Source organism: Rhineura floridana, chromosome 7 (assembly GCF_030035675.1).
Source record: "Rhineura floridana isolate rRhiFlo1 chromosome 7, rRhiFlo1.hap2, whole genome shotgun sequence".
In the NCBI taxonomy this organism is placed as follows: domain Eukaryota; kingdom Metazoa; phylum Chordata; class Lepidosauria; order Squamata; family Rhineuridae; genus Rhineura; species Rhineura floridana.
In genome coordinates, this window is record NC_084486.1 from 98,887,593 (window position 1) to 98,915,254 (window position 27,662).

Sequence of the window (27,662 nt, forward strand, 5' to 3'; positions counted from 1 at the left end):
TGTTCATCTCACAATACTTTTCAGTGCATTTCCCCTCATTTTCATAACTGCAAAAAGTCCCATTCTTTTTTAAAGTGGATTGTGCACTAGGGTGTCAGAGTACTTTAATCCACTTCAATTGTGCAAACCTAAATTTCTGGTATAGTCTTGAATCCCTTCCATAAAATAGTAAGAGCCTAGAGTTACCTAAAGCCCTGTTATTGCTTAGGTTTTAATGGTGATGAAACAAATAGTGAATAGCACCTTTCTGGGACCAAGCTGCCACTCATTTAAACCATCACTGACAATTGATTAAAGATTGTTTTCCGCATAATATTAGGGGTCTTCAGTACTGACCTTCTCCTTTCTGAGGCGCCCAAGGTCTTCTTCAAAACCTAGCTTTTGGTTCTTGATGACCTGCTGGAACTCTTGCTCCTCCTCAGTTAACTGGAGCTTCAACATCTCTATCTCTCGTCTCAATGTGGTTTCCTGAAGCTCAAGTTCATGCTGAGCTTTTTCCAATTCCACTATATAAGAAAATAAATGCCATTCAGGACATATCCTTGAATGCTCTCCACTATAGGATGTGTCAATAAATTCTTTCAACAACACAAGGCACAATTCAGGAAGTAGCTCTTTCAATTTCAATATTATTTTTTCAAAAAGTTTTTTTTAAAGAAAATCTCAACCTCGTTATTTTTTTCAAAATATCATTTTTCAAAATTGTATTTTTGCTCTGATGTGTTTTTTTGTGTCTGGTTTTGCATAATTGGTTTTAACCATGTAAGCCATTGGGAACTGCAAAAAGATAGGATGAAGCATACAAATCTGGACACCTTTTCTTGGCTGATTTTGATGCAGTTATTTTACATGTATTGAATGCATGCTACCAATCACCAGTTATTAGGTATAATCTCAGCACAACCAGATCACAGGTGAGAGGTTTTAAAAAATAAATACTATCTGACACTTTCAATTAACCTTTGGTGTTCCAACCACTTAACTAGGTATTCAAATGGAAGATTCCCTTTCTATTAAATGCAATCATTAGATGCAACAAAGGCAGTGTTACTGAAATTTTGATTCAGGAGCAGGGCTGGCTCCAGGCATGCTGGGGCCCTTGGGCATCAGCTTGCCCTGGGCTCCAGCATGTGTGCACGTGCACATGCGTGCATGCGCATGCACGCATGCACGTACACAGCCCCCCCACATACCTATCTCCTGTCTTTTACCATTGCCCTTAACGAAGATGGCGGTCACGGTTTCCCTAAGGGGATGATGCCTCCACTGCCATCTTTGTTGATGGCACGCGAGTGTGCTACGCGTGCACATCTCTGCCATCAACTAAGATGGTGGCAGGGGCTTCAGTACCTTAGGGAAACCATGGCCGCCATCTTCATCAAGGGCAATGGTAAAAGACAGGACAGGTAGGTGGGGGGCGTGGATCATAGAAGGGGAGCGGAGGGGCAGCTGAGGGCCCCCCATAGCTCCAGGGGCCCTCGGGCCAGTGCCCCACCTGGCCGCCCTTTAGAACCAGCCCTGTTCAGGATAGAGACACACTTACTGTTCTGCCAGTTCCAGTGCATCTCCACCTCTCTTTTCTGAAAATGGAGGCACACAACGCTAATATAACCCCACCCCTTTTTACTATAAATCCTGGTGGAATCAGCTTTGAGTACATTGTTTTTTAAATTAGCTTCAAAGAGATCTGGCAACTAATCAACAGATCAACCAGTTCCCCCTCTAGGTGTGGCCAATGGAAAAGCTTTGCTGTAGGCAACTAGTGTGCTCACAACCTCAGACTCAATACTGTGTGTACTATACCATGGAGAGTCTTTCTGGCAAGGTTGATGCCTTGATTCTCTCCTTCCAGTTGTTCCTTGTGGGCTTCCAGCTGTGCTGCCAGTTCTTGTGCCTCAAAAAGGCTGGTTTCCAGGGATTCCTTCTCTATTCTAAAGCACATCAGGAAATAACCAAGGCCCATCAATCAAGCTGTCAATACTTTGATTTTGCAGACATCTACTTATCCACCAGCCCAGAAAGTTTGTTGGAACCAGTGATACCATCCACCACAGCTCCTCTCATCCACATGAACTCCATAATGTGCAATGAACTGACAGAAAATGGTACCTGCTTGAAGGTTTGCGCTTAGCTCCCCCCCAACCCATATTTCTAGTTTAGCACAGAAGTACTGAACTGAGAGCACAAGAAGTTGTTGTTCGGACAGGCCAGAAGGAGAAAGAAAAAAAAGTATTTGGCTCAAACAAGGAACAAGGCCACAAGTAAGATACATGAACTATAGTATGGTGTACTAGAGTTTTGGATTAAGTGTGGGGAAATCCAGGTTCAGTTTTCCTTCAGCCATGAAACTCATTAGCTGGTCAATCACTTTCTCTCAGCCTAACCCATGTGAGAAGTTAAAATGGGGGGGACGGGAGAACTGTGTACATAGTTTTGAGCTTATTAGAAGAAAGGTAGGATATAAAAGTAATGAATAAAATACATGATGTGTGCGCTTTCTCATATACCGGCTGCATTCACACATTATCATAAATCATAATTAATGGTTTATCATGAACATGGCGATTGCTCCTGCTTTGATCCTCCTCAGGAGCCATGGGGGCCACAAACCACAATGTTACATCTGAATTGAGGATCATGGCTTATTTTACTCCAAACTACAATGTGAAACTGAGGTTTGTTCTTGGCTTCCTATGTGGGATTTGAGTGAAACAAACCACAATCTCTGGTTTAGATATAACACTGAGACAGGGAACCCGGTTTGTTCTTCCAACTTGTGCTGGGGAGGAGCAAAGAGGGAGCAGTCTGTGGATTTGCGGTAAACCAGTAGCTATGGTTTATCATGATGTGCAAATGGGTCTACTGTATTTATGCAAAAGGTGATGTTGGTGTTCACTATATCTTTTCTGGTTTGTTTTTCTTTTCAGTCAGTATACATGCTCTAGTCCATGCAGAACTGGAATTTACTGCTGTAAACCGCCCAGAGAGCTTCAGCTATGGGGCGGTATATAAATGTAATAAATAAATAAATAGATAGAGTGGAAGGTTCATTGAGACTTCAGAAGATGGAATTATTACCTTGCAAGAGCTGTAGGAATCTGTCCCAAAGGTGCTAAAAATGTTGACACGTAAGATGTTAAAAGGCAATTATGTTTTTTAATTTCCAACTTGTGCCCTAATAGGCAATCTCAAACAGCAGGTCTTTTTAGCAAAGGTTTCGGCGTCACTGCATTAGGATTTGGGATACGTTTGTAACATTGCAATCCTACACCCACTTACCTGGGAGTTAGCCCTATTGAATTCAATGGAATTTATGTCTGAGTAGACTTGCATAGGCTTCCATTGCAGGTTACTATCCTTTTGGGAGCAGTGGGAGTTTAAACTGTGCCACTGGCACCAGGAGTCACAAAAGCAACCCTATCTACTCATGCAGTTTTTGAACTATGTCTCAAAGAGAGTTGTATCTGTGCATAAAACTTAATTCGAACCACAATTCCCAGGACTTGGTTCTCTCATATTCTGACCATAACTGACTCCTCCCCTACAACTAATCCTATCATCTTATTTACATGACTAGTGCATCAGCATAAATAAAATAAAAGCAACAACAAAAATACCAAGTGCAAATCAAGCATTTTCCAATGGAGTATGGCAGACCAGAACTGAAGAGAAGAAACCAGCCAGGTAGTAGCAAGTACATCAGGGATGGGGAGCATGAGGCTCTCCAGCTGCTGTTGGAGCTGCCAATAGCATGGCCATTGGTCAGGGATGATGAGAGCTAGAGTCCAACAACATCTGGAGAGCTACAGGTTCCCCAGCCCTGAAGCAGATGAAAGGAAAGAATAGTGGCAGCAGAGAGAGACAGAGTGAGAGATCACAGCATTGAAAACCATCAGCAGAGAGGTGAACTGATGCTCACACAGGAGCTGGAATGTGATATGAAAGCATTTTATAAGCAACTAGGGTCAGCAGGAGCCACAAGTAGGCAGGAGTAACTGATTTCAGTTGCTATAAGAACAGGATGTTCAGCAGACCTTCTCTTGAGCTGAGGCTGTGGTATTGCAGCAAGGAACATGACCCAAGCTCCTTTGAGAGCTCTGGCTAGATGGACTTAGGAGACACATAGCCTGCTCCAAATAGAAAGAGGAGAGTATCCAGCGAAGGTAAAGCTACATCATTTAGGGCAGAAAAACATAACAGTGTAGTAATTTCCTCCAGCCTTTTCCCTCCTCCTCCTCCTCCTCCTCCTTCTTAAGGTTCTCTGGTTAAGGTTACATGCCTTTGCCTCATGTCACTCCTTTAATAAGTTAATTCACAACCCAAACTTCAGAGAGACCATCAGTTGCTTCCTAGGAGGTGGGCATTACCTGAGAGTGTCTGCCTCCTCTGTCAACAACTTCCTATGCCTCTCCAGTGCAGTGAGTTCCACAGCTAGCTGTCCCTTTTCCTTAGTCATCTCTTCCTTTTCCTGTAGAATGCGGAGCAAGGAGTCTGCTTGCATCTCCATCTCTCGGTGGCTCTGGGCCAGCTGCTCATTTAGAGTTTGCTTCTGGCTATTCATCTAGCACAAAGCAGAGGAAAGTGATGGAGAGAGAATGATAGTAGGAGCAGGAGCTGCAAAGCCTGATTAGGACCCTAGTTACACAACTCCAGAGCTTGGAAAAGTTACTTTTTTGAACTACAACTCCCACCAGCCCAATCCAGTGGTCATGCTGGCTGGGGCTGATGGGAGTTGTAGTTCAAAAAAAGTAACTTTTCCAAGCTCTGCACAACCCTATAAACCAGAAGTGAGGAACCTGTGGCCCTCCAGGTGTTGTTGGACTCCATCAGACCCAGCCAGCGTGGAATATAGGAAGCTTCCTTATACTGAGCCAGACCATTGATCCATCCAGCTGAGTACTGTGTACATTGACTGGCAACAGCTCTCCAGGATTTCAGACAGTGTTCTTTCCCAGCCCTGCCTGCAGATGCTGGGGATTGGACCTGGGATGTTCTGCATGCAGTACAGAAGCTGTACCATTGAGCTGTGCTCCTTCTGCTCAATGGTCAAGGACGGTTGATGACGACTTGTCATCCAACAACATATGGAGGGCCACAGGTTTCTCATTCCTGCTATAAACTATTCCTCTTGAGGGCAGTAGTTTGCAGAGCTATGCCTCTGACTCAGTGATCTCCAAGGCAGGGATCGCAATGTTTGTTTGGATCAACTGTGCTGCAAAAGCTTCACTGAGTGTATCAGCAAGATGCCCTCTTGTATTAGGGCCAATTGAGTACTACTAGCAACCATGAGAATCAATAAGTGGAGTTTTCCACTGGAACCTTGTGAATATTAAAGCGGAGTAACACAATAATATTCAAGCACAGATTATGGGTTGTATTTAACAAGTCCTATTCAGAGGAGACCCATTGAAATTAATAAACCCATAAGTTAGGTTTATTAGTCTAATGTTAGGGTGCAATCCAACTCACCTTTGTCAGCAGCAGCCCTCCGCTGCAGTTGAGCTGCAGTGCTGACAGCAGCCTGCTGGCACTACTGGGGGTCCACCAAGGATGGCCAGCCTGGTGGACATAGGGCCAGTGGAAGCCCTGAAAAGAGGGTGTTCCAGGGGTGTGGCAGGGGCAGAGGCCGGGGGGGGACTTATGTAAGATCCTCCTCACGTTTGGAGCCCTCCCCTGGGTCCAGATCCACCTGGAAACTCTGCTGGCCAAAAGGCCAGCGCAGTAAAAAAAATGATAATGGCTGTCTATAGGGAGCTCTTACTTCCCTGGAGGCCGATTTGTGGGAGCCAGCTTCTTTGTTCCCGCTCATGTGCACAGCCCCTCATGGAGCTGGTGCTCACCCAGGATGGTGGCTTCCGAGTGGGTAGTGGATGCCGCAGAGTTTTCTGCCAGCCCCTCCTCCGCCCTTCCTCCCTCCCTCCGCTGGCTTCCCACCATTTGGATTGTTCTGCCCGACATGCCTATAATGCCCGTCATGTCTTAACGAGGCTGCTCTGAGAAGAACTAGTATTGAATACTACCCAGTATCGCTACAATAGTAAGAGCAAAATTGGAAATTGAAAAGTAACAATGTATAATGTTATACCTCAGTTTTCCTTATGCTAAGTGGTCTGACTCAGTGTAAGGTATAGTATTTTACATCTTTTTATAACAGTATTCCTAAGGCCAAAAGTAGTTTGGAACAAGTTGCTATTGTCACAGAGCAACAGACATCCAAACTATCAAAAGTTGCAACCAGCCAATTTGTGGGAAAGTGCTCTATTGCTTCTCTATTACCATATAGGATCCATCTTGTTGCGCATAACAATGCTTGTTTCACACTGGCAGTTCTCTGTAGTAGTATATTTAAGCATAAATCTGAAGAACTAAATTCTATTTATTTCAAAACCACATACCACTGCCAGAATGAGTCCTCCAAAATCACTTTTGGATTCTTTTTTATTATTAAGAGAAAGGCAGTCTGTAGCTCTCAGAACTTAATTTTTTTTTTAAACAGTTCCTGCTAAGATTTAGAAGCCAGACAGGATCTGAGTTGGCCTTCTGATGGCTCTTCTAATAGCATACACAGATCCTTGTCAGAGAGCTCCCCATGGACCTGAGTGAGTATTGTCTTCCTATCTTCATCTACCTATTGCCTCCATGTTTTCAAGAAATCAAACTTGCCACGCCAAGATATTAGCAAACATTTAGGGAAAGCATTTAATGATGTGCTCTCTTTTCCCATCATTTTTGCAACTAAGAAAGCAACAAATATGGCCAAGTTTTTGGTAATTTGCATAATTTACACCAAATCTCACATTTGGCTGCATACCCTTACTCCATACATGCCCAGCGCCCACACAACTGCTCTTTTCAGCACCTGTTAAAAACATTTTTGTTCAGGCAAGCCTATCCAGACAAACATGTGCTTTAATCTGTTTTTGGCTATTGTTGATGTTTACTTTTTAAAATATATTTCCTGTTTTTACCTCTGTCTTTTGTTAATCATTTTAATATTTGTTTAAGTTTTTGTAAACTGCTTAGAGGTTCTGTTTACAATAAAGTGGTATATAAATTTTGTTAAATAAATAAATAAAATGGGTGAGATTTTTAGTGGTTTGTCATGTCCTGCTTATTACCTACCCAGCAGTTTCCAGCTAGAAGCAGAGTTCTAAACCAGAAGGACAAAACTGATCCTAGCCAACTTTTAGTCACATCTTTACCACACCCTGCAGTGATAAAAGACCTTATGCTATGCCCTCTGTGGATGCCCATTTCATACCTGCATTATTTGGTCCTGAAACTGGATTCTCTCCCTGCGCAGCAAGGCCATTTCCCCTTCCAGTCTCTCTTGCTTTTCTTCCAAGGCCTTGCAGCTCTGCTCCAGCCCTTGCTTCTCTGCCCTCATGCACCTCAGTTCCTGCTCCACATGTGCTAGCTGCTCTCGCCAACCAGCTTGCTCTTGTTCCAGCTCCCTTTTCCTACTTAGAAGCCTGCTCTTCTCCTCTTCAAGCTGCACAGCAAAAGGAAAGACTGGGGTTTACAGGCACTAGAAGGAGCTGGAGCAGATTGTCCGATAGGAAAACAAAAGGCAGATTGGTCTTGGAGTTAAGTCACCCAAAGGGGACTGTTCACAGAAGTTTGGCTGAAAGGTACCGAGGACATACCCAGCACCTTGACACATGAGACCTGAATTGTCATTGAGCCCCAGCCTCACTTTTTATTTGCATGTGCATTTATTAGCACAGAACAGAAAATGGGAGAGAAGCATTTGTCATTCAAATGTACATTCTGGTCAATGCAGGGTTTTGACTGTTTGTTTGTTTTGCATCTGTGTTAAAAACCAATGTAGGCAAAATCTGATTCATGCTTCATGTATGAAAAAGAGAGGCAACAGCTTTTTGCCATATTTTTCTCCAGTCCAGTGATTCTAAGGACCAAACTATGGCCTGGCTTGCATGCCACTTTAAACTAAACTATGGTTTAAAAGGGGAACATGCCGCATAGTCATACACACTGCTGAAATTGCAGATGCTTTGTTCCTGCCACTCCTCTTGCTGCTGCATTGACGGGAGCTAATCTGTGATTTGGCTTAATATTACATCCAAACCCAAATTTGTGGTTTATTTCTCTCCAAATCCAAGTTTGTGGTTTATTTCTCTCCAAACAAACCATGAATTGTAAACAAGATTTGTTCTCGGCTTACTGCTGTAGTTAGGGAAGTAAGAAGGCAGCAGTTTCTGTTCCAGCCTTTATTTGTCATGATCAGCACTGTTTCTGTTCTGCTGCAATTCAGTTCCACCAAATAGTAGGTTATTCATCTCACTGTCTACTATTTAACATAAGCTACATAACTATTTAGGCAACTTACACTCATTTCAGCATAAGGAAATGTTAAAGTAATGTTTAAAAAAGACATTAATTATGTATCATTTGCAGAGTTAAAAAAACAATGTGAATGAATACCAATTGTATTTGCTTGACTGATTACCATTCCTGACCACAGACAAACATGCAAACTGCATTGATTTCTGCTTCTTTTTCCATTTTCATCAGAATTCTCCAACATCCCTATTGTGGTTTGTTTGAGGGAAAAAAACCATGAGCCCAAGTTCAGATTTAATAGTAAGCCAATCACTTAGCTCCTACGATTTCAGCAGTGTGCACCAGCATGCTGTGTATTCACCTTTAAACCATAGTTTAGTTTAATTATGGTTTAGTGACATGCAAATGAAGCCTGAATATGCTATTAATTGTGTGAATACAATTAATACTAGGGATGGAAGGATCTGTCAATTTCGGTTCTCTCGGTTTCTCATTTTTCTAATCTTAAATTCAGTTCTCCACATTTTTGCAGCAATCTGAATTTTTTTTTTTAAATCCTCATGGAAATTCTCCAGCATTTTAGTAAGCATTTTTCCTACTAAACACATTTTTTGTATGCAGTTTTGACAAATGTACAGTTTTGCAAGGAATTTCTCTTACAATGCATTTTATATGTTATTTTCACTAATGTATTAATTTTTATGCACACCTTCCCCTAATGTATGCATTTTTTAAAACATTGCTTAGTTGGAGAACTGCATTGCAAAATTCAGGTAAGTGTGAATTTCAAAAGATAGCTGTGTTTTGGTTCTCATGTTGTTTCAGAAACTGCACATCTGATAAATTCAGTTTTAATTGTGAACTGATTCCTACCATCAGTTCTCATTCTGTCTCCTTCTGTTTAAATTAAGAGCCTGGTTTTGTTCAAATATTTCAATGGAGGCATTTCAACACTGTAATCAAAATAATTTCTTAACCTTCTAGTAAAGTAGATCCACTTATGCCAGCTCAGTTTCCGATTAACAATTGCACTGATGGAGAAGCTTTGGTGTAATTCTTGGCTCTGAATATTTCTTAGCTTTTCTTTTGCTTTCTTTCCTCTCCCCCGCTCCCTTGCATGAATCAGTGGACACACAAAGGAGAGGTTTTGTTGTACTTTCTCCTGAAATGGAGCAGGTGCTTCACTGAGAGCACAGTCGTGCAGGCTACGATAGCAGGGCTTGTGTGGATTTTCCCATGTGCTTCTGTAGGGCAGCTTACAAGCTTCTATTAGGTAATAATACCATGCTTGAAGTCTTCCGGAAGTTATAAATGCTCTTGGCATAAACTGTGGAGTATGTGAGCCCTCCGAGTCCCCCCCCCCTTATTTCAGGCCTCACTGCAAGTTACAGGCTCTTGGCGGTTACAAGCCCTGCAGGGATGATGGTGCTTATGAGGCCAAAAGCTTTCTGGCACACCACGGGTTTAAAGAGGCTGAAGGAAAGTGTGCGTTTTGGCAGCCAGCAAAACCACTGAGGAGAGCTCTGTTTGCTCTAAGCAATGGACTCTGAGAGACTGGCAAGCAAACCAGCATTCAGGGCACACTCTACCAGGATATGGCTACCGTAGTTCAACTTGGCCTGGGACTTAGAAGAGCTACATTTAATTTTCAGTTTTGTCTCTGACAAGAGCAAACAAGAAGCAACAGAAAGAGACATTTGGATCTTCAATCTCTTCACATTTTTGAAACAAGCAGTGGGATGTGTGTGTGTTGGACTGGGACCATGGCACTAGGGGAAGAGAGGATTAGGTCTCTCTCCCCCCGCCCCAGTTTTCCTGATGACCTCCCTGTTCCTTAGTTGCTATTTGCCCTATTAGGAAAAAAATCCTTCAGGATTGGATTACTGCAATGCATTCTATGAGGGGCTGCTCTTGCACTTGATTCAGAAACTGCAGTTAGTGCAGAATGCTGCAGCACGGTTGCTGACAGAAGTGAGACCCTATCAGCATATAACACCTCAGAGATCTGCACTGGTTGCTGATTTGTTACTGGGCCAAGTTCAAGGTGTTACTATTGGTATATAAAGCCTTCAACAGCTTGAGACCAGTTTACTTGTGGGATCGTGTTATCTCACGTGTGCCCACTTGACCGCTTCAATCTGCAGAACTGGCACTGTTCCAGGTGCCACATAATACTCATTCTGCACTTGTGAGAAATCATTCTTTTAGTGTGGCAGTACCTATACTTTGGAACTCCCTGCCTATAAATATCAGGCAGGCACCTGTATTCTTTTTGGTGCCTGCTTAAAACAAGCCTATCCAGATATGTAGATGTTGATTAGTTTTAATCTCTTTTTTAGAGACTGATGATTTTGTCTTTTAAATATTTTAATTCCTTGTTTTTAACTTTTATTGATAATATTAATCCTTCTTGTACACCACTGAGAGCTTCTGTTACAATCAAGTAGAATATACATTTTGTTAAATAAATAAAATAAATGGTGGCACAATAGGCTTTCTCTTACAGGGCAAAGTGCAGCTTTAGGAAGAAATTTCCATAGCTAAAATGGCTCGTACGTGTGTGAGTTGTTTTTTGTGGGGGGAGGGAGGAGACACTATCAGCACTTTCCCCAGCACTTTGGTCCCAATTCAAATTCTGTACTCCCCCAACTCCCACCTTATAGGCAGCTGCTTTTAACAAAATGTTGTTAAAGTGATGGGAGATTTAATTACAGCCTCATTTAATTTCACCCTCATTCGCTCATGATGCCGAGTCAGTACTCCAGGGTTAGCCCTAGCTTCCTACTACCTTCCAAACACAATTAGAAGCGATAATTTTAACTTATAATGCCCTAAAGAGCCTGGGCTCTGCTAATTCCTCTGCAACACACTGTTATAACCCTTACGGTGATTGCTTCCATGGATCAGATCTGATACTGCTCCCTCCACCACATTTAAAGCTGACCCCAATTCACTGCTTCAGGTAGTTGCCTCAGCTTATGCAACGGCAGGGCCACCTGTGCCTACAAGCTCACACAAACAGCTTGACTGCACCAAGTTACATTCTTTGCTATAGTCTAGCCATAGCAGGTTATCTTCATGCCTTGTTACCTGTAGAATTATACGGTTGAGGCTCACTTTGTCATGAGCCAGCCCTTCATTCAGAGCGCCCATCTTGGCTAATGAGTCTCTCAGTTCAGCATCTTCCGATTTCATCTTGTGTATGGAGAGCTCAAACTCAGCATTGGTAGCTTCAACCTGAGGGGGAAATTGACAGATAAATGTATCCTGCTCCTGGCTGCTTTGTTCTCCTTCCCCTTTGCGGTATAGCACAGAGGAGAAGCTATACTTTAGGGAGGAGAGTCTTTAAGCATAACTGAGTTCATATTTTTTTTAAAAAAACAGTACATACTAGTTCTCTGAAGTGGCATTCGTTAAAATAAGCCTAGTACTAAACTACTATTATAAATTATTTTGAAAAGGACCTGTTTGTCTGTTCTGCACTCAGTTTAATGCCAAAGAGCCTATATTTCACTGAAACCAAGAAAGGAAAGAGACTTCATGTGTAGAAATGTGAACATTATTTTTATATTTAAGATCAATTTTATTACATTACCAGGCAATATTCTGTAAGGAAAATAGAGTTTTTCTGAAAGTTCATTCTAGCGGAAATGTGGGTGGCAAAGAGATCTGCTACTCACTTCAGCAGAGCCAATGTGAGCAGCCTGGGAGTTTTCACAGGAGTGTTTTACCAAAATAGTTACTCATCCAGGGCCTGCCCTAACACCCTATTGGACCACAGCCTTGGTGGGCGTGTTATTTCCAAGAAAAGTGATTAACCTTAGCACACAGCTTACTGTTTTGAAATATCAAGCCCTGATGGCGTGATGGCATGCATGGCACCTCACCCACAGTTCTGCCTTCCTCTTTAAACATAAGGGGCTCAAGCTGTCAGGAACGAAATTTGGTTCTACTAGAGTTTTGAGTAGGCTTTAGCCTTCTGGCTAAATCTGAGATTCACAGTCAGTTGCTCAACGATCAGATACAATAGTTAAGATTTTTATATTCATTCCCTTTTCTCCTTCTTCCAACCAGGAACTAATGGAAGTTCACACGGAAAGCAAATATTACCTGAGGTAAAGGGCACTACGCTTTCTAACTGGTGTGGCTGTGCAATAAACCAATCCCCTTACTTTTTTGGCAAGGAGCTTTTTCATAGGACTCTGAAAACCTGGAGCCCAATCATTATGAATCTATGGCCGAAGCCTGATCTGCCAATACTAGTCTCTTCCTCTCTAGTACTAGAATTTTTAAAAATTATTATTATTATTTGCATGTTGCCCAGAGAATTATTGTTATTGGGCGGCTGATAAGGTGAATTAATGAATAACAACAATTTATTATGATTGTTGTTACTATTATTATTAAGACACATTTCTTGAAAAGTTCAAGGTGGCTAATGAAGAAGTACACAAAAACAATAAAAATTCCAAAACATCAAAAAGTCAATAAAACACTATAATCAACAACACTGCAATTTTAACTGTGTCTGCTCAGAGGTAAATCCTATTGTAATCAATGGGGTCGACCCCCAAATAAGTGGGGTTAGGACTGCAGCCCAAGCAAAACAAGCAGCAGGAGACTGGGAGACATAAACAAATGGAGCAGCAGTCAACTGTCATCAGGATTTGGTTAAGCCACTAAAAACTGAAGGCTTTTCTAAAAGGAAGGTCTTCACACTCCGGGTGAGGGCCATCAAGAAAGGAGTGCAGCTGACCCCCCCTGCATGAGGAGTACAAGCTTGCATGTGGTCACTGAAAAGGCTCTCGTCCCAGTCAGACAATTTGCAATACACAGGCGGCCCTTTGTTGGGGATCTTAATATTCAGGAAGTCTCATAACGGAGAAGGTAGGCCAGATATCTTGATCCCAAACGATTTAAGGCTCTAAAAGTCATAACCTGTACTTTGAATTGTGCCCAGAAACAGATTACATTGCTGTTTCAACAGTAGAGTAACATACTGCCAACAGCCATCTCTGGTTAACAACATAGCTGCTGCATTTTAACAAGCTGAAATTTCTGGACACTCTTCAAAGGCAGCCCATAGCAGTCATCCAGATGTGATGCAACTAAGGCATGCACAAAGGTCTGCCTTCTCCAGCAATGGACATTGTTGATGCACCAGTCTAAGATGGGCAAAAGTACATCCGGCCATGGTCGTCACCGGGGCACCAGAGTCAAAACTGGGTCCACGAGCTCTCCAAACTACAGCCCTGTTCAAGAGAAGTGCTAACCCATACAGCAGCGGTTGAATCTCTGTTCCTGGGTTAGTTTCTCTATTGACCAGGATTACTTCTGTCTTGTCAGGATTAAGTTTTACTCTGTCAGCCCTTTCCCAGTCTATTACTGACTCCAGGAACTCTGTAGCATAGACTGTGCTATAGATTGGCTGACAATTATGGTCTCCAACTATATGTGACTTTCTGGTGGGATCTCATAGCAACCAGAATACATTGTTGGTCCCAGGAGTCTCGTTCTTGCTCTTGTCCAATCCCCATTATTTCTTACCCAATAGAAGTGCTGCTTTGTACCTTTGCCACCCAACTCTTTATACCTGCCACTTGTCCAGTCTTGCTCCTACATGACCTTTGGGCTTAACCTCTACCTCTTCCTGTCCTTGATTCTGGCCAATCCCATACTTTTTTCTATCTCATGTTTTCTTTAATTTTCTCTTCCATCTGGCCAAGCAAGACTACGGCAGGTAAGAGACCTTTATAGTTTTTATGATGCTATATATAATTTTTTAACATGAAGTGCTTTTGTATAAAAGTCAGTATTTTGTTTTCCAAGAAAAGCAAAATGAATGCTGGGGTGTTGGAGACAGCGGCAGAAATAGTTCTACATAGAAAGGGGAGAAAAATATCCCCCGTTAGGGCAACAGCCAGGAGGAAAGTTCCAGCCATCCTTACTTTGGAAAGTGCTCCGCTCAAGCCTTCCTTGGCACTCTCAAGCACATCCTTCTCCAGCATGGCCTGGTTCAAGGACTCCTTGACAGTCACCAACTCTTTCTTCAGGGCCGACATCCTCTCCTCAAGTTGCTCCACAGATCTTTGCCTAAGAAAAAAGAACAGTTCTAACTATGCCTTGCATCTTAACCAACCAGGGCAGATTATGTTTAACACATGATGTCTATAGAAGGCTGGGCCCAATGTCCTGTAGGACCCTGCAGAGTTGCGTAGTAGAACGGAGAGTTTTGAGCGAGCTTATGTGTGTCTGTTTGAATCTTTGCTAAGATTCTACCTTCCCTGCAAATTAGTCAGACAGAGCCTTTAAGTTTTAAAATAAGAAAGAACTACTTTATTCTAGAAGTACATGTTTGATAGGAAAGAGTTCTATATCTAGCTAACTAGCTATGTTGGAGCAGCCGGCACTGGTCCCAGTGCTAGCCCTCATACTGGTTGAGAGGGAGAGACAAAGGAAAGATGTCTGCTCCCCTCTCGAGAAAAAGAAAACTGGAGAAGGAACTGAGATCAACATTCCTTGCGTATCAGTCTAGCAGGAAGGAAGAGACAGCAGGAGATCAAAGAGATAGGTATAGCCTAGCAACCAAGAGGTCTCCTCTCTAGCTACGCCTTTCGCCCCATGCAGCCTCAACTCACAAGTTGGAGTTGAACCTCATATATTCCAACAATGTCTATACACCATGGGACTCCAATTAATGTAGCTGGAGTTCAAATGTTTCCTTCCATTATAACTATCTTTCATGAACACACCCTTCTTTTGTTTATTATTATTATTATTATTATTATTATTATTATTATTATTATTATTAACAACAACAACAACAAAACAACAACAACAACAAAACAACAACAACAACAACAACAACAATAATGTAAGGCCAAGTTCTGGGTTTAAGGCCATCTTCCAAAACTGGAGCGGATAAAAACACAAAGTAAATCAACTCTTGACTGGTAGCCACTGTACTAGAGAGCATCTAAGAAACTGAACTGTAAGCCAGGAAGCCCCCAATTCAAATGTCACTTCTGTCTTGAACTCAGTAAATGGCCTAAGGCAGTGCTATGTGAGAACCCTTTTGATCATTGCAAAAATTAATTGATCTCCTTGTCAAATGCGGCAGCCAAACATAGCTTCATTTGAAGCCCAGGTAGGGCCTTCTCTGTCTGGAAGAGAGCTCTCCCACCATCTGTTACCTTCCTTCCCTGAACGGAGGGTTTTTTTGGGGGGGGGGGAGGCAGGCAGGAAGTACCATAGGGTTAGCCCAGCTCAATGAGGGCTGGATGTGACTCAAAATGGGGCCAGTCTATTTGACGGGGTAAGTTTGCATTTCAAGAGCTCCTCCTCTGGAAGACTCATCCTATCCCATGCCTAACAAAAGCTACTATCTTCCACCTTTATCTGCAATTTGAGGGTAATAAATAATACCGACCAACCTTACAAGGTTTCATAAATATTATGAGCATGAGGTACTTTGAAAACTCTTACAGTGCCACCTGAATACCAAATATTATTAACACAAATTAGAATCATAACTCTGTTATCTTTATATGCACACCTGTTAAAAGTATTAAACAGCTGAAAATTCAATATTAACAATTAATTTCTTTATCAGACCATGAATTTTGTTATAGCAGAGGGCTTCCTTGATCTATAGCTAACAGGTGAACATTCAAATTGCAACAGAGGTCCGGCTGCAAAAGAAGCCATAACACTGAAAACATTGTAGTAATAAGGACTAACGAAGAGTCTCACTGGATCAGACCAACGGCCTATCTCAGAGATTGCCACCACGGTTTCCACCTCTTCCCCCTCCTCCCTGAAATTAGGCTTGAAAGAAGCATTCTGCTGTAGCCAATAGAACAACAGGTTGTTGTGTGTGCTTGGTTGCTGTATGTGTGGTGCCCACAGTAGTTCCTCTGGTTTGCAAAGGCCCAAACAGATTGCCACCCCCTTGCCTATCTAGTCCAGCAACTTGTTTCTCCCTAGTGGCTAATCAAATGCCTCCGGGAAACCCATAAGAAGGACAGTAGCTTTCTGTTACTGTTATTCCCTAGCAACTGGTTCTCAGTGGCACATTGCTTCTGATTCTGGAGGTAGAACAGAACCATCATGACTAGTAGTCACTGATAGCCTTATCCTCCACAAATGTGTATAATCTCCTTTTAAAGCCATCCATCTGTCGCAGAAAATTCCATAGTTTAACTATGCAGGGTGCAAAGAGGTACTTCCTTTTGTCATCCTGAGTTCCCCACCATTCAGCTTCAGAACTAGTGGACCAGCTTTGAGGGGACCAGAACTATCATGACAATTTGGCAGGAACCCTGAGGCTTCCATTGCAGTTTCATTCTTCACAGCTTGCTTCCCTTTCCAATGGAGGAGCTGCCTCAGTTTCAGCTCCCCTACCATACCAACTGCCGCTCAATGTCCTGCGTGTCCCACTACTCCTCTTGACTGCTGCCCCATTTTGCAAATTAACCTAGCAGGTTGGCAGCGCTATCTTTAAGTATGTTGTCACTGCTTCTGCTGAACAGAATTTGTCTATAACAATCAAGTATGATTGATCAGATTAAAAATACTGCTGCTGCTGCATACTTATAAAAAATGGCAGAACCTAGTTTTCCTGGCTGCAGGATTTTTTGGATTTTCATTTGCAGCAGATGCCCACTTTCTGTAGCAAACAGAGCAAGCCACGAACAATATAAATAACTAGCTCTGCCTTTTGCAGTAAGTCGGGCTTGCCATCACTGCATGCTGATACTTCACATTAACTAAAGCCAACATTTAGCCAAGGCCATCAAACTGCCCAAGTGAAAGAATCTGGTAAAGTCTCATTATACGTCTTTGAATATCAGCATGGAGTAGAGAGCAGGATTGCCTTGTGCACCAAGTACTAAGGAGGGACACAGGGACAGCACCTCACCCCCACTCGAGCTCCTTTCTTGTTCTCTCGCTTTCCTTAATCACATTCTCCTTCTGCTCCTCCAGGAGTTTTCGCTGTCTCTGCAGCTCTCCATTCACAGTCTTTAGCCGCTCCACCTCCAGATGGGAGGAATCAAGCTGCTGATTCAGGCTTTCCACTGCAATCTCCAAGGCTTCTTTCTCTCTGAGGAGTGAAAAAAGAAAATATGAGCAACCTGGGGCCTTGGGACTACTATGCAGCTTGACCACGACTGCACAGGTGGCACTCACTGTGCGGGTGATCTTTAGCTGGCCCTTGGCACTGAGGAGACACGAGTGGGGATTTGAACTCACAGACTCTGGACTCCCAGCCAGGCTCTCCTCCCCACTGTGCTGCTCGCCATTTAAAGGCTACAGTATCTGTCTGATTTGTTTCTGAGCTGCCTGCTATAATGCTCTATTATTCATTAGAATAATTGCTGGTGGGCTTTTTTAAAGCAAATAGCTGTATCAAAGACACAAAGACCTTGAGCAGAATTTTTTTTTTCAGCAACGTGGGACAGGATCATATAAAAAGAGTTGGAAGGAACTAAAAGCTACCAATTCAAAACTTCTTCTGAAAGGAAGGTATATTGTATGCTCCAATCCAGACACAAATATGCTCTAACAGGACAACATGTACCCCTTGAAAAGGTATCTGCAGCAGATGTATATATCTGTAGATAGATAGATAGATAGATAGATAGATAGATAGATAGATAGATAGATAGATAGATAGATAGATAGATAGATAGATAGATAGATAGATAGATAGATAGATAGATAGATAAAGGCATTTTACCTATACCTATTACTTTTACCTATCCATCTATCCAATTTTTATACTGCCCATATAACAGTGCTGTTTCCCCAACCTGGTGGCCTCTAGATGTTCTGGACTACAATTCCCACTAGCCATAGGCAGCACAGCCACAGGGCTGATGGAAGTTGTAGTCCAAAAATATCTGGAGGAGTCCAGGTTGGAGAAGGCTGATTAGTGCATCCTTCAAGTGATTCAAGTAAAAAAAAAACCTGTCAAAATGCTGCAAACATTTGTTTGTTTTTAAACCCAACAAGAAAGAATAGAAGGTTTCTAGCAAATTTTAATCTGGCAGAAATTATTTTCCAACTTCAGGTAGAGTGACCAATCAAATACTTGCTTATGATCAAAACCTATCGACTCGGTTTCCTCAATCGAACATTTTATTGGGTACCACACCACGCTACCCAATGATCTTCCCAGGACACATTAATTAAACAAATGCCCTTATATGTGTCCAAAATAAATAATGCCACTATAATACGGTTGGGCTAGTGTGAAGAGGCATTTGATAACCTTTGGCAACAACAAATGCTGATGCATGTTGTTCCCAAAGTCAGTGTTTCATCATCACTTTAAGAATCACTTTTCATTTCCTTGGCTGATGATCACAACAGAAATTAGTGTGGAGGAGTGAAATCACATCATCATAACAGAAGACCCCTTTATATTAATGTGGAAAAGTGAGCCGTACAATATTCATCATCCACCCACCAACCCATGCCAAACTGTATCATTAAAGTGCTGCCTTTAGTAAACATAGGAGGCTGCCATATACTGAGTCACACCATTGGTTCATCTAGCTGAGTATCATTTACACCAGCTTTCGCCAACCTGCTGCTTACCGATGTGCTGGCTGGGGCTGATGGGAACTGTAGTTCAAAACTTCTGGAGGGCACTAGGTTAGCAAAGGCTGGTCTTTACTGAATGGCGGCGGCTCTCCAGGAGTCTTTCCTAGACCTACCTGGAGATGCCAGAGACTAACCCAAGATCTTTGTATGCAGTGCATATACTCTACCACTGAGCTATGGGCCCTCCTCAGTTCTAAAGGCATGTGTGCCATATAGTTTCCAGTTGCTGACACATCCCTACAGAGGGTGACAACTTCCTTTCTGAGATACATACTTGAAGGTCACAATCTCCTAAACATCAAAAGGGCAGAGCCAGAGCCATGTCATTTGAGAGCATTACTAGATCTGGAGCCTCTCTCTTCCCCACTGCTTTCACCTTCCTAGAACCTCCACTGAGGTTTTCCAGCGTTGCAGTTCCCGCTTGCAATCCTCCAGTGTCCTGGTTAGCTCTCCACATTCCTGCCTCTGTTCCTGCAGCTGCTGTTTTGCTGCCTGCGTTTCCTGCTGGCAGTCAGAGAGCTGCTTTCTGACAGTTCCCAGGGCATCCCGGCAAGACTCCAGCTGCTGATGCAACTCCTGTTCATAAAAAAAGAGGGATCACACAGGAGGCTCCTTCCGCATCATCTAACACACTACACAAAGGGGATCACACAGCCCATTTAACAAAGTCCATCCACCTTGAGAAGCTGAGTACCTATAGCAAGGGAAGATGGATTTTGTAAATAAATACTGAAATCCATGTTTGGGATAAACCTAAAGTGTGTGAAAGGTGCAGTGCATTCATCTGTATGAAACCCAGTTTCCTGATCTCTATTGTTTCACCATGCTGCCCTTCTGATGGAATGTGCCCATATGCATTGGGGATGTGGACACTGTAAGAGCCAGCACAGAAGGTTGCTGCAGCTGTTGCCCTGACATGCAAAGACTGGGATGAAGGAGGGAAGGCCCTCCCCACTTCTTCCTGTGGCAGCAGCTGCACTAAGTGGGAGAGGAAATAACGGAATGAGGCATCCTCCTCCTGCGAGTGAAATCCAACTTCTGGTAATATTCCTCCTTTCCTCCCTCATGCTCTCTGCAATCCATGAGCCTTCCCTACACATAGTGAAACACATTGGACCAGTTTAGGGATGGAATTATCCGTCAGTTTTGGTTCTCCCGTTTCTCATTTTTCTAATGTCACATTTTTTCTCCACATTTCTGCAGCAATTTGTGGATTTTTTTAAAAAAAAATCCTCATGAAAATTCTTCACTATTTTAGTGCAAATTTCTCCTAATAAATTTATTTATTTATTTATTACATTTATATACCGTCCCATAGCCGAAGCTCTCTGGGTGGTTTACAGCAATTAAAAACATTAAAAACAAATATACCAAATTTAAAACACAAAAACAATTTAAAAACACAATTTAAAAAATTTCAGAATAATTGAAAAACACATGCTAAAATGCCTGGGAGAAGAGGAAAGTCTTGACCTGGCACCGAAAAGACAACAGTGTTGGCGCCAGGCGTACCTCGGCGGAAAGATCAATCCATAATTTGGGGGGGGCACCACTGAGAAGGCCCTCTCCCTTGTTGCCAGCCTTCCAGGTTCCCTCGGAGGAGGCACCCAGAGGAGGGCCTTAGATGTTGGGCGTAGTGTACAGGTGGGTTCGTATCGGGAGAGGCGTTCCATCAGGTATTGTGGTCCTAAGCCATGTAAGGCTTTATAGGTTAAAACCAGCACCTTGAATTGAGATCAGAAACATACAGGCAGCCAGTGCAAGTGGGCCAGAATCGGTTTTATATGTTCGAACCGTCTGGTCCCTGTTACCAATCTGGCCGCTGCATTTTGCACAAGCTGCAGTTTCTGAACCGTTTTCAAAGGCAGCCCCACGTAGAGCGCATTGCAGTAATCTAACTTGGAGGTTACCAGAACATGGACAACTGAAGCCAGGTTATCCCTGTCCAGATAGGGGCGTAGCTGGGCCACCAACCAAAGTTGGTAGAACGCACTCCATGTCACCGAGGCTACCTGAGCCCCAAGTGACAGAGATGGTTCTAGGAGAACCCCCAAACTACGAACCTGCTCCTTCAGAGGGAGTACAACCCCATCCAGGACAGGTTGGACATCCACCATCCGGTCAGAAGAACCACCCACTAGCAGCATCTCAGTCTTGTCTGGACTGAGCCTCAGTTTATTAGCCCTCATCCAGTCCATTGTTACAGCCAGGCACCGGTTCAGCACATTGACAGCCTCACCTGAAGAAGATGAAAAGGAGAAATAGAGCTGCATGTCATCAGCATACTGATGGCAATGCACTCCAAAGCTCCGGATGACTGCACCCAACTGTTTCATGTAGATGTTGAACAGCATGGGGGACAGAACTGACCCCTGTGGAACCCCATACTGGAGAGTCCAGGGTGCCGAACAATGTTCCCCAAGCACCACCTTCTGGAGGTGACCTGCCAAGTAGGAGCAGAACCACTGCAATGCAGTACCTCCCACTCCCAACTCAGCCAGTCTTCCCAGAAGGATACCATGGTCGATTGTATCGAAAGCCGCTGAAAGATCAAGGAGAATCAACAGAGTCACATTCCCCCTGTCTCTCTCCCAACTCAGGTCATCATACAGGGCGACCAAGGCTGTTTCCATGCCAAAACCAGGCCTGAAACCCGACTGAAATGGATGCATATAATCAGTCTCATCCAAGAGTGTCTGGAGCTGGCCTGCCACCACTCGTTTAAGGACCTTTCCCAGGAATGGAACATTTGCTACTGGCCTATAGTTATTAAGATTTTCTGGGTCCAGGGAGGGTCTCCAGGAGTGGTCTCACTACCGCCTCTTTCAGGCAGCCAAGGACCACCCCCTCTCGCAGAGAGGCATTGATCACTTCCCTGGCCCAGCCAGCTGTTCCATCCCTGCTAGCTTTTATTAGCCAAGAAGGGCAAGCACAGCAGTGGTTGCACGAACCTGTCCAAGCACCTTGTCAATGTCCTCAAGCTGTACCAACTGAAACTCATCCAAGAAATCGGGACAAGACTGTGCTCTGGATACCCCGCTTGATTCACCTGCTCTAACACTGGAGTCTAAGTCCTGGCGGATGCTAAAGATTTTATCCTGGAAGTGCCTAGCAAATTCATTACAGCGGGCCTCAGATGCTTCTATCATGTCCTTGGGGCCAGCGTGTAATAACCCTTGGACAATTCTGAAGAGCTCCGCTGGGAGGCAAATTTATGATTTGATAGTGGCAGCAAAACAAATTTTTTTTTGCTGCCCTCACTGCCCCTAAATACAGATTACCATAGGCACCTCCTAGTGTGTAATTGCATCCACCAGGAGTTCGTCTCCATCTGCACTCAAGTCGTCTCCTATATTGTTTCATTGCTCTCAGCTCTGGGGTATGCCATGGAGCCGTATGAGCTCTATACAGGAGAGGGCACTCAGGAGCAATCATGTCAACCGTCTGGGTCATTTCTGTATTCCACAATTCAACCAGGGTTTCGACAGGAGCACCAGCCCTATCAGCTGGAAAACTCCCCAGAGCCCTTTGGAAACCATCCAGATCCTTTAGTCTGGGGGTGGACCAACTTAATAGGTCCCCCACACTTGCAGAGGGAAAAAGCCACTGTAAGTCTAAACTTCAGCAAGCAGTGATCTGTCCATGACAGAGGGACTGATGTAAGGCCCCCCACATTCAGATCACCATCTCCATGTCCAGTTGCAAAAACCAAGTCTAGAGTATGCCCTGCTACATGTGTTGGACCAATAGCATGTTGGGACAGTCCCATGGTTGTCATGGAAACCATGAAATCCTGAGCCGCCCCAGATAAGGTGGCCTCGGCATGGATGTTGACATCCCCCAGAACCAACAGTCTGGGGGATCTCAAAAGTACACCTGAGACCACCTCCATCAGCTCAGCAAGGGAGTCTGTTGGGTAGCGGGGTGGGCGGTACACCAACAGAATCCCTAGTCTGACCCGCTGACCCAGCACAAGGTGCAAACACTCCAGACCAGTAATCACATGGACAGGGTGCTTGCACAGGGAGATGGAGCTCCTATAGACCATAGCAACCCCCCCTCCCCGACCCTAATAAATACATCTTTGTAGGCAGTTTTGACTAATGTACACATATTTGCAAGCAATTTATCCTAATATAATGCATTTTTGTATGTTATTTTCATGAATATATTCAATTTTGGACACACTTTCCCCTAATATATGCATTTTTGTAAATATTTCTTGATTGGAGAACTGCATTGCAAAATCTGGATAAGTCCAAATTTTGAAGGATGGCTGTGTTTCAGTTCTCATATTGTTTCAGAAAAGTGCAAATTTGATAAATTCAGCTTTAAATGTGAGCTGAATCAAATTTCTCACCAATCCCTAAAAAAGAAAAGTGGATCAGAATGTGTAATACTAAAGAGATGACAAGTTCTGCTAGTTAACATTTGTCAAGAGGCATCAGTGTGCTGCCAGGGGCTGCACAGAGCATGGAAGAGAGACAAACATTGTCTAGGGTCCTTACTGTCTACACTAGATGTACAAGACAGTGACAGAGATGAGGGAGAGGTCTTGCAGAGAAAAAGGGGATGAAGCTGAGGAGGGAAAGTGCAGAAGCTGCCAAGATGCCAAGGTATTTTTGTTTGTAACATTGATATTCTGCTTTTTCTTCTTCCTCACTCTCTCTTCACCTAGCATCCCCTCCAGCACTGTCCTCAAGGGACTTAGAAACCACGAGCCAATTTTGACCCCTAGAGTATGGACAGCAAGTAATTACTTACATATTTCTGAAAAGTAGGGGAATACTCCAGGCATTCACAAAAGTCAATAGGGATGGTCAGCATTCACATGCGAATGCCAACAGTCCCCAAATTTTGAGCATTAACTGAAACATATGTTAGGGTGGGGAACCTCCAAACCACGGCCTGCCAGGGGTTCAAATTTGGCTTGCGAGGCCTTTTTCACGGAACCATTCCCACCTGCCCCACACTTGACGTCATATGTGATGTGCACTCATATGTTAAAGTGCACTCCCAATTGCACTTTGGTAAAGGAAAGCAGCCTTTAGTTCTCCTGCCTGTCAGGTGACAGGTGGTAAAACCGAAGCCTGCCGGATCAGCTGCGCACGCGAGTTCCCTGTGGGGAAGTTGCTTGTGCAGCCAATGCATGCAAAATAAATGGAGCATATTAGAAGCAAATAAGGCATTCTTACAGTGGACAGCAGATTGCTAACCCAGAAAGAAATAAGCAAATATCTTTAAAGTATGGGAGAGAGTCCCCTTGCCTTCAGGTGCATCTCTTCTAGTCAACTTACTGCTTTCTCAGTCAAACCAGACAATGCTTTAACAGCATTGAAACAACCTCATCCGGGTTTTCAAGAATGTACAGCAACTACCAGGAACAATGTGTGTTAGCAGGACTGCAGTATTTGGGAACGGAAGGGTTAATCTGTCCTTAGCTGTGCCTGCAATTTTGATCAAACAACTGCACAACAACTGGAAGAGAAGTTCCATTGGTGCCAATAGAGTTTTCCCCCCTAAGACTTAACTGTTGTGCCCAGTGATTTTCATTGGGAATGTGGCTCAAGATGGAAGGGCTAAACCTCCCCTCCCTGAGTGATACTATCCTGATGAAAATACCGCTGGCTCGTATTTAAATTAAAAACAAACTCCATAAATGGTTGCTAATCATGCCATTAAAAGTATTGTTTGGTTTGCTTCTCTGCCTCTAAATCTCATGTTACAAACTGGCCCCACATTGTTTCTAGCTGTTGCTGTCTCTTTCTCTCCCCCCACCCCCACAACCAAACAAAAACAGCCGCTGATGAATGTCACACTCCAAAGGCTAGGGCAAGACCATAGTACTAGAACCATTCACAGTTACCAAAACAGCCCAAACACCATACATACTCTGTTTCAATCAGGAGCAGCTTGCTCAGTGGGGCAGAGCCACAATAGCTTCCTGCCAGCAGCGTCACTACAGTTTACTGGGGGGAGGAGGGGCAAGGTGACAGCAAATTGGGGCTATGTGGATACACTAGTAGCACTGCTAAATTTGCTCCACTGATGCACCTGTGCAGCACCATCCTCACCCATCCCAGTAAGCAGGAGTGACACTGTGGCCGGGACGCTATTGTTGCAGCTTCCTTGCCCCCCTGTCAACAAGTAAGCCACTCCTGGTAAACAGTTTTATACATATTCTGAAACAGGTATGTGCATTAGATGACTACATAATTGTATTAAATATTAGGCAGGCGCCATTTCTGCTATCTTTTCGGCGCCTTTTGAAGACTTTCCTCTTTCAACAAGCCTTTTGAGACCTATCCCAGTCTGCGTCTGTGTTAGAATTGCTTTTAATATGTTTTCTTTAATAATATGTTTTTAACTCTTTTTTTTGTTTTTGAAGATGTTTTTAAATCTTTTTAAAAATGTTTTTAACGTTGTTTTGTTTTAATGTATTTTAAGGTCTTTTTATGATGTTTTAAAGTGTTTTTAGCGTTTCTGTTTGCTGCCCTGGGCTCCTGCTGGAAGGAAGGGCGGGATATAAATCAAATAATAATAATAATAATTATTATTATTATTTATATTTTTACAAGTATTATACCCATAAATATACTGTAGATCAGGTAACCCTACCTGCTCGCGCTGCTGTGATTTCTGGACAGCAGTCTTCACTGCTTGCAATGCCGCATTCTGAAATGATGGCGAGTGCAGCCGGGATGGTGATATCCGCTGGTGGTGGGGAGAGCTGGACAGCAGAGGGGAGGTCAGCCATATGGTGTCTTCCTCTGATACAGCTTTGGTGCTTTCCAAAGAACCAAGTCCTGTGCTCTTGGATTCAGACAAAGCCAACTGGGAGGAGAGTAGAGAGGAAGTGAATCCCAGTTAAGCTCATCGCAAGTTATTGTTTTGGGACTGGGACTGAACTAAATGGTTTTTTGGGATCCCTCCCACCCCTGTGACTCTGGTTGTAAAAAAAGATTGCTGAAGAGAGGGCAAGGTGGGCGACAAGCTTAGCCTGGCAGATTCCCTTTTGTTGAGAGAATAAGCCTTTGCATAAGTAAAGAGATGGCCAAGTACGGGTGATGTGTTGCCACAGAAACGAAACAGTAAGGGATCCTTCTGCAAGGGCCAGAGGTGATATCATTAAGGTGTGTGTGTTTGTGAAAAGGGAATAGCAGATTGGAATTCTAGAACTGAATCTGCAAGAAACAGATATCTAACTTATTCTGTGAAGACCCAAAGCTATGGTGTTGGTACTGCCCACTCTCTGAAACCTAATGGGGGAGCAGGATCTTTTGGAGTGTTAATGCTCAGCCTGTACATGTGTATAAATAAAACCCTGTATCACAGAAATGCCATCAGTCTTCAGGGACCTTAATTCCAATGAAACCAAACTGAAGGCACATGCTGGAACACCTGAAACCTCTCACCATTCGGAGATTGGAATACGTGCTAACAATATGTATTCTGCTACACATCTAAACTCAGCAAAGCTTCAAAACTGGGATTCCAAAAATCTTTTATTTATTAGTTTCAAATGCCAGTTTCCGGTGGCATTATAGAGCACAACCAACACATATCTTTAAGAAACAGGCCCTTACTTATCATTTAATGGTATGGTTACAAATAAAGGTACCTTCAATGATAATAGAGTAATTTGGTAATTTTGCTGCCATTTCCCCGCATAGATTCAAATGATTGCTACATCTCTCTACAGTTGCCATAAAATTATGAAACAGAAAGCATTTCCTTAAAGCTGGATTTAGACATGGAAAATGGAAATGGACTGCCTTCAAGTCGATCCCAACTTATGGCTACCCTATGAATAGGGGTTTCATGGAAAGCGGTATTCAGAGGGGGTTTACCATTGTCTCCCTCTGAGGCTAGTCCTCCCCAGCTGGCTAGAGCCTGCTCAGCTTGCCCCAGCTGCACAAGCCAGCCCCTTCCTTGTCCCCAACTGCCAGCTGGGGGGCAACTGGGCTCCTTGGGACTATGCAGCTTGCCCACGGCTGCACAGGTGGCACTCACTGTGTGGGTGATCTTTAGCTGGCCCTTTACACCCAGGAGACATGAGCGGGGATTTGAACTCACAGACTCTGAACTCCCAGCCAGGCTCTCCTCTCCACTGTGCTTTTTAGACAACTGGCTGTTAAATAAATTTGCTTCTTGACTGGCACTTTTTACTGGCCCATTTGGGATCTCAGATCAGCTCTTTGGAGTTCTGTGTTTTGAGTTCAAGAGGACAGTTCTTTGGACCCTAAATGTAATCCACTCTAGACTGTTCTTCTCTTGCAAAAGGCATACTACTCAAGTGGGAAGGCCCCATCTGCAAATAAAGATTAGCATGACAGCCACATGTCTATTCATGGACATGTGGGGCAAGTACAGTGGCTTGCCTATGTAGTCTGAGGTCAGGGAAATTTGGGTTCTTTGAATATTACTGTTATTGTTAATATATACTCATATATATTAATGCCAGTCTGTAGGAAGATAATGTTGCTTTCATAACCAATAAGGTGACATCCACACAAAAGAGGGAGGTATCAACAGGCTTGAGGGAATTCAGAGATTTGCAAAAGTACAAAAAATCTTTGGGAAAAATGTCCTAAGGTGAGGGGAATCCCCAAATAACATTCCAGTGAGGACTGAACATATTCAGTGGCAAGGACTGCTGACTGATTGTTGGTAGTGGTGCAAAACTGAGAGCGGTGGTGGAATGGAGTATCCTTGAAAAGGGCTGGCATCCAGAACGGAAGCACTCCCAG

The 27,662-nt window shown here is 43.4% G+C and overlaps 1 protein-coding gene across 1 annotated transcript in view; it reads right to left on the bottom strand.

The window, feature by feature from the left end:
• CROCC2 (ciliary rootlet coiled-coil, rootletin family member 2) overlaps positions 1 to 27,662 on the bottom strand; it is a 123,931-nt gene that overhangs the window by 53,289 nt on the left and 42,980 nt on the right. Inside the window, exons 12-20 of the mRNA XM_061637717.1 lie at positions 25,531 to 25,746; positions 19,289 to 19,488; positions 17,225 to 17,407; positions 14,253 to 14,397; positions 11,395 to 11,541; positions 7,262 to 7,492; positions 4,368 to 4,561; positions 1,804 to 1,931; positions 337 to 506 (exon numbers count right to left, since the gene is read on the bottom strand). Coding sequence (XP_061493701.1) covers positions 337 to 506; positions 1,804 to 1,931; positions 4,368 to 4,561; positions 7,262 to 7,492; positions 11,395 to 11,541; positions 14,253 to 14,397; positions 17,225 to 17,407; positions 19,289 to 19,488; positions 25,531 to 25,746 — 1,614 coding nt within the window. The remainder of the gene's footprint in view (positions 1 to 336; positions 507 to 1,803; positions 1,932 to 4,367; positions 4,562 to 7,261; positions 7,493 to 11,394; positions 11,542 to 14,252; positions 14,398 to 17,224; positions 17,408 to 19,288; positions 19,489 to 25,530; positions 25,747 to 27,662) is intronic.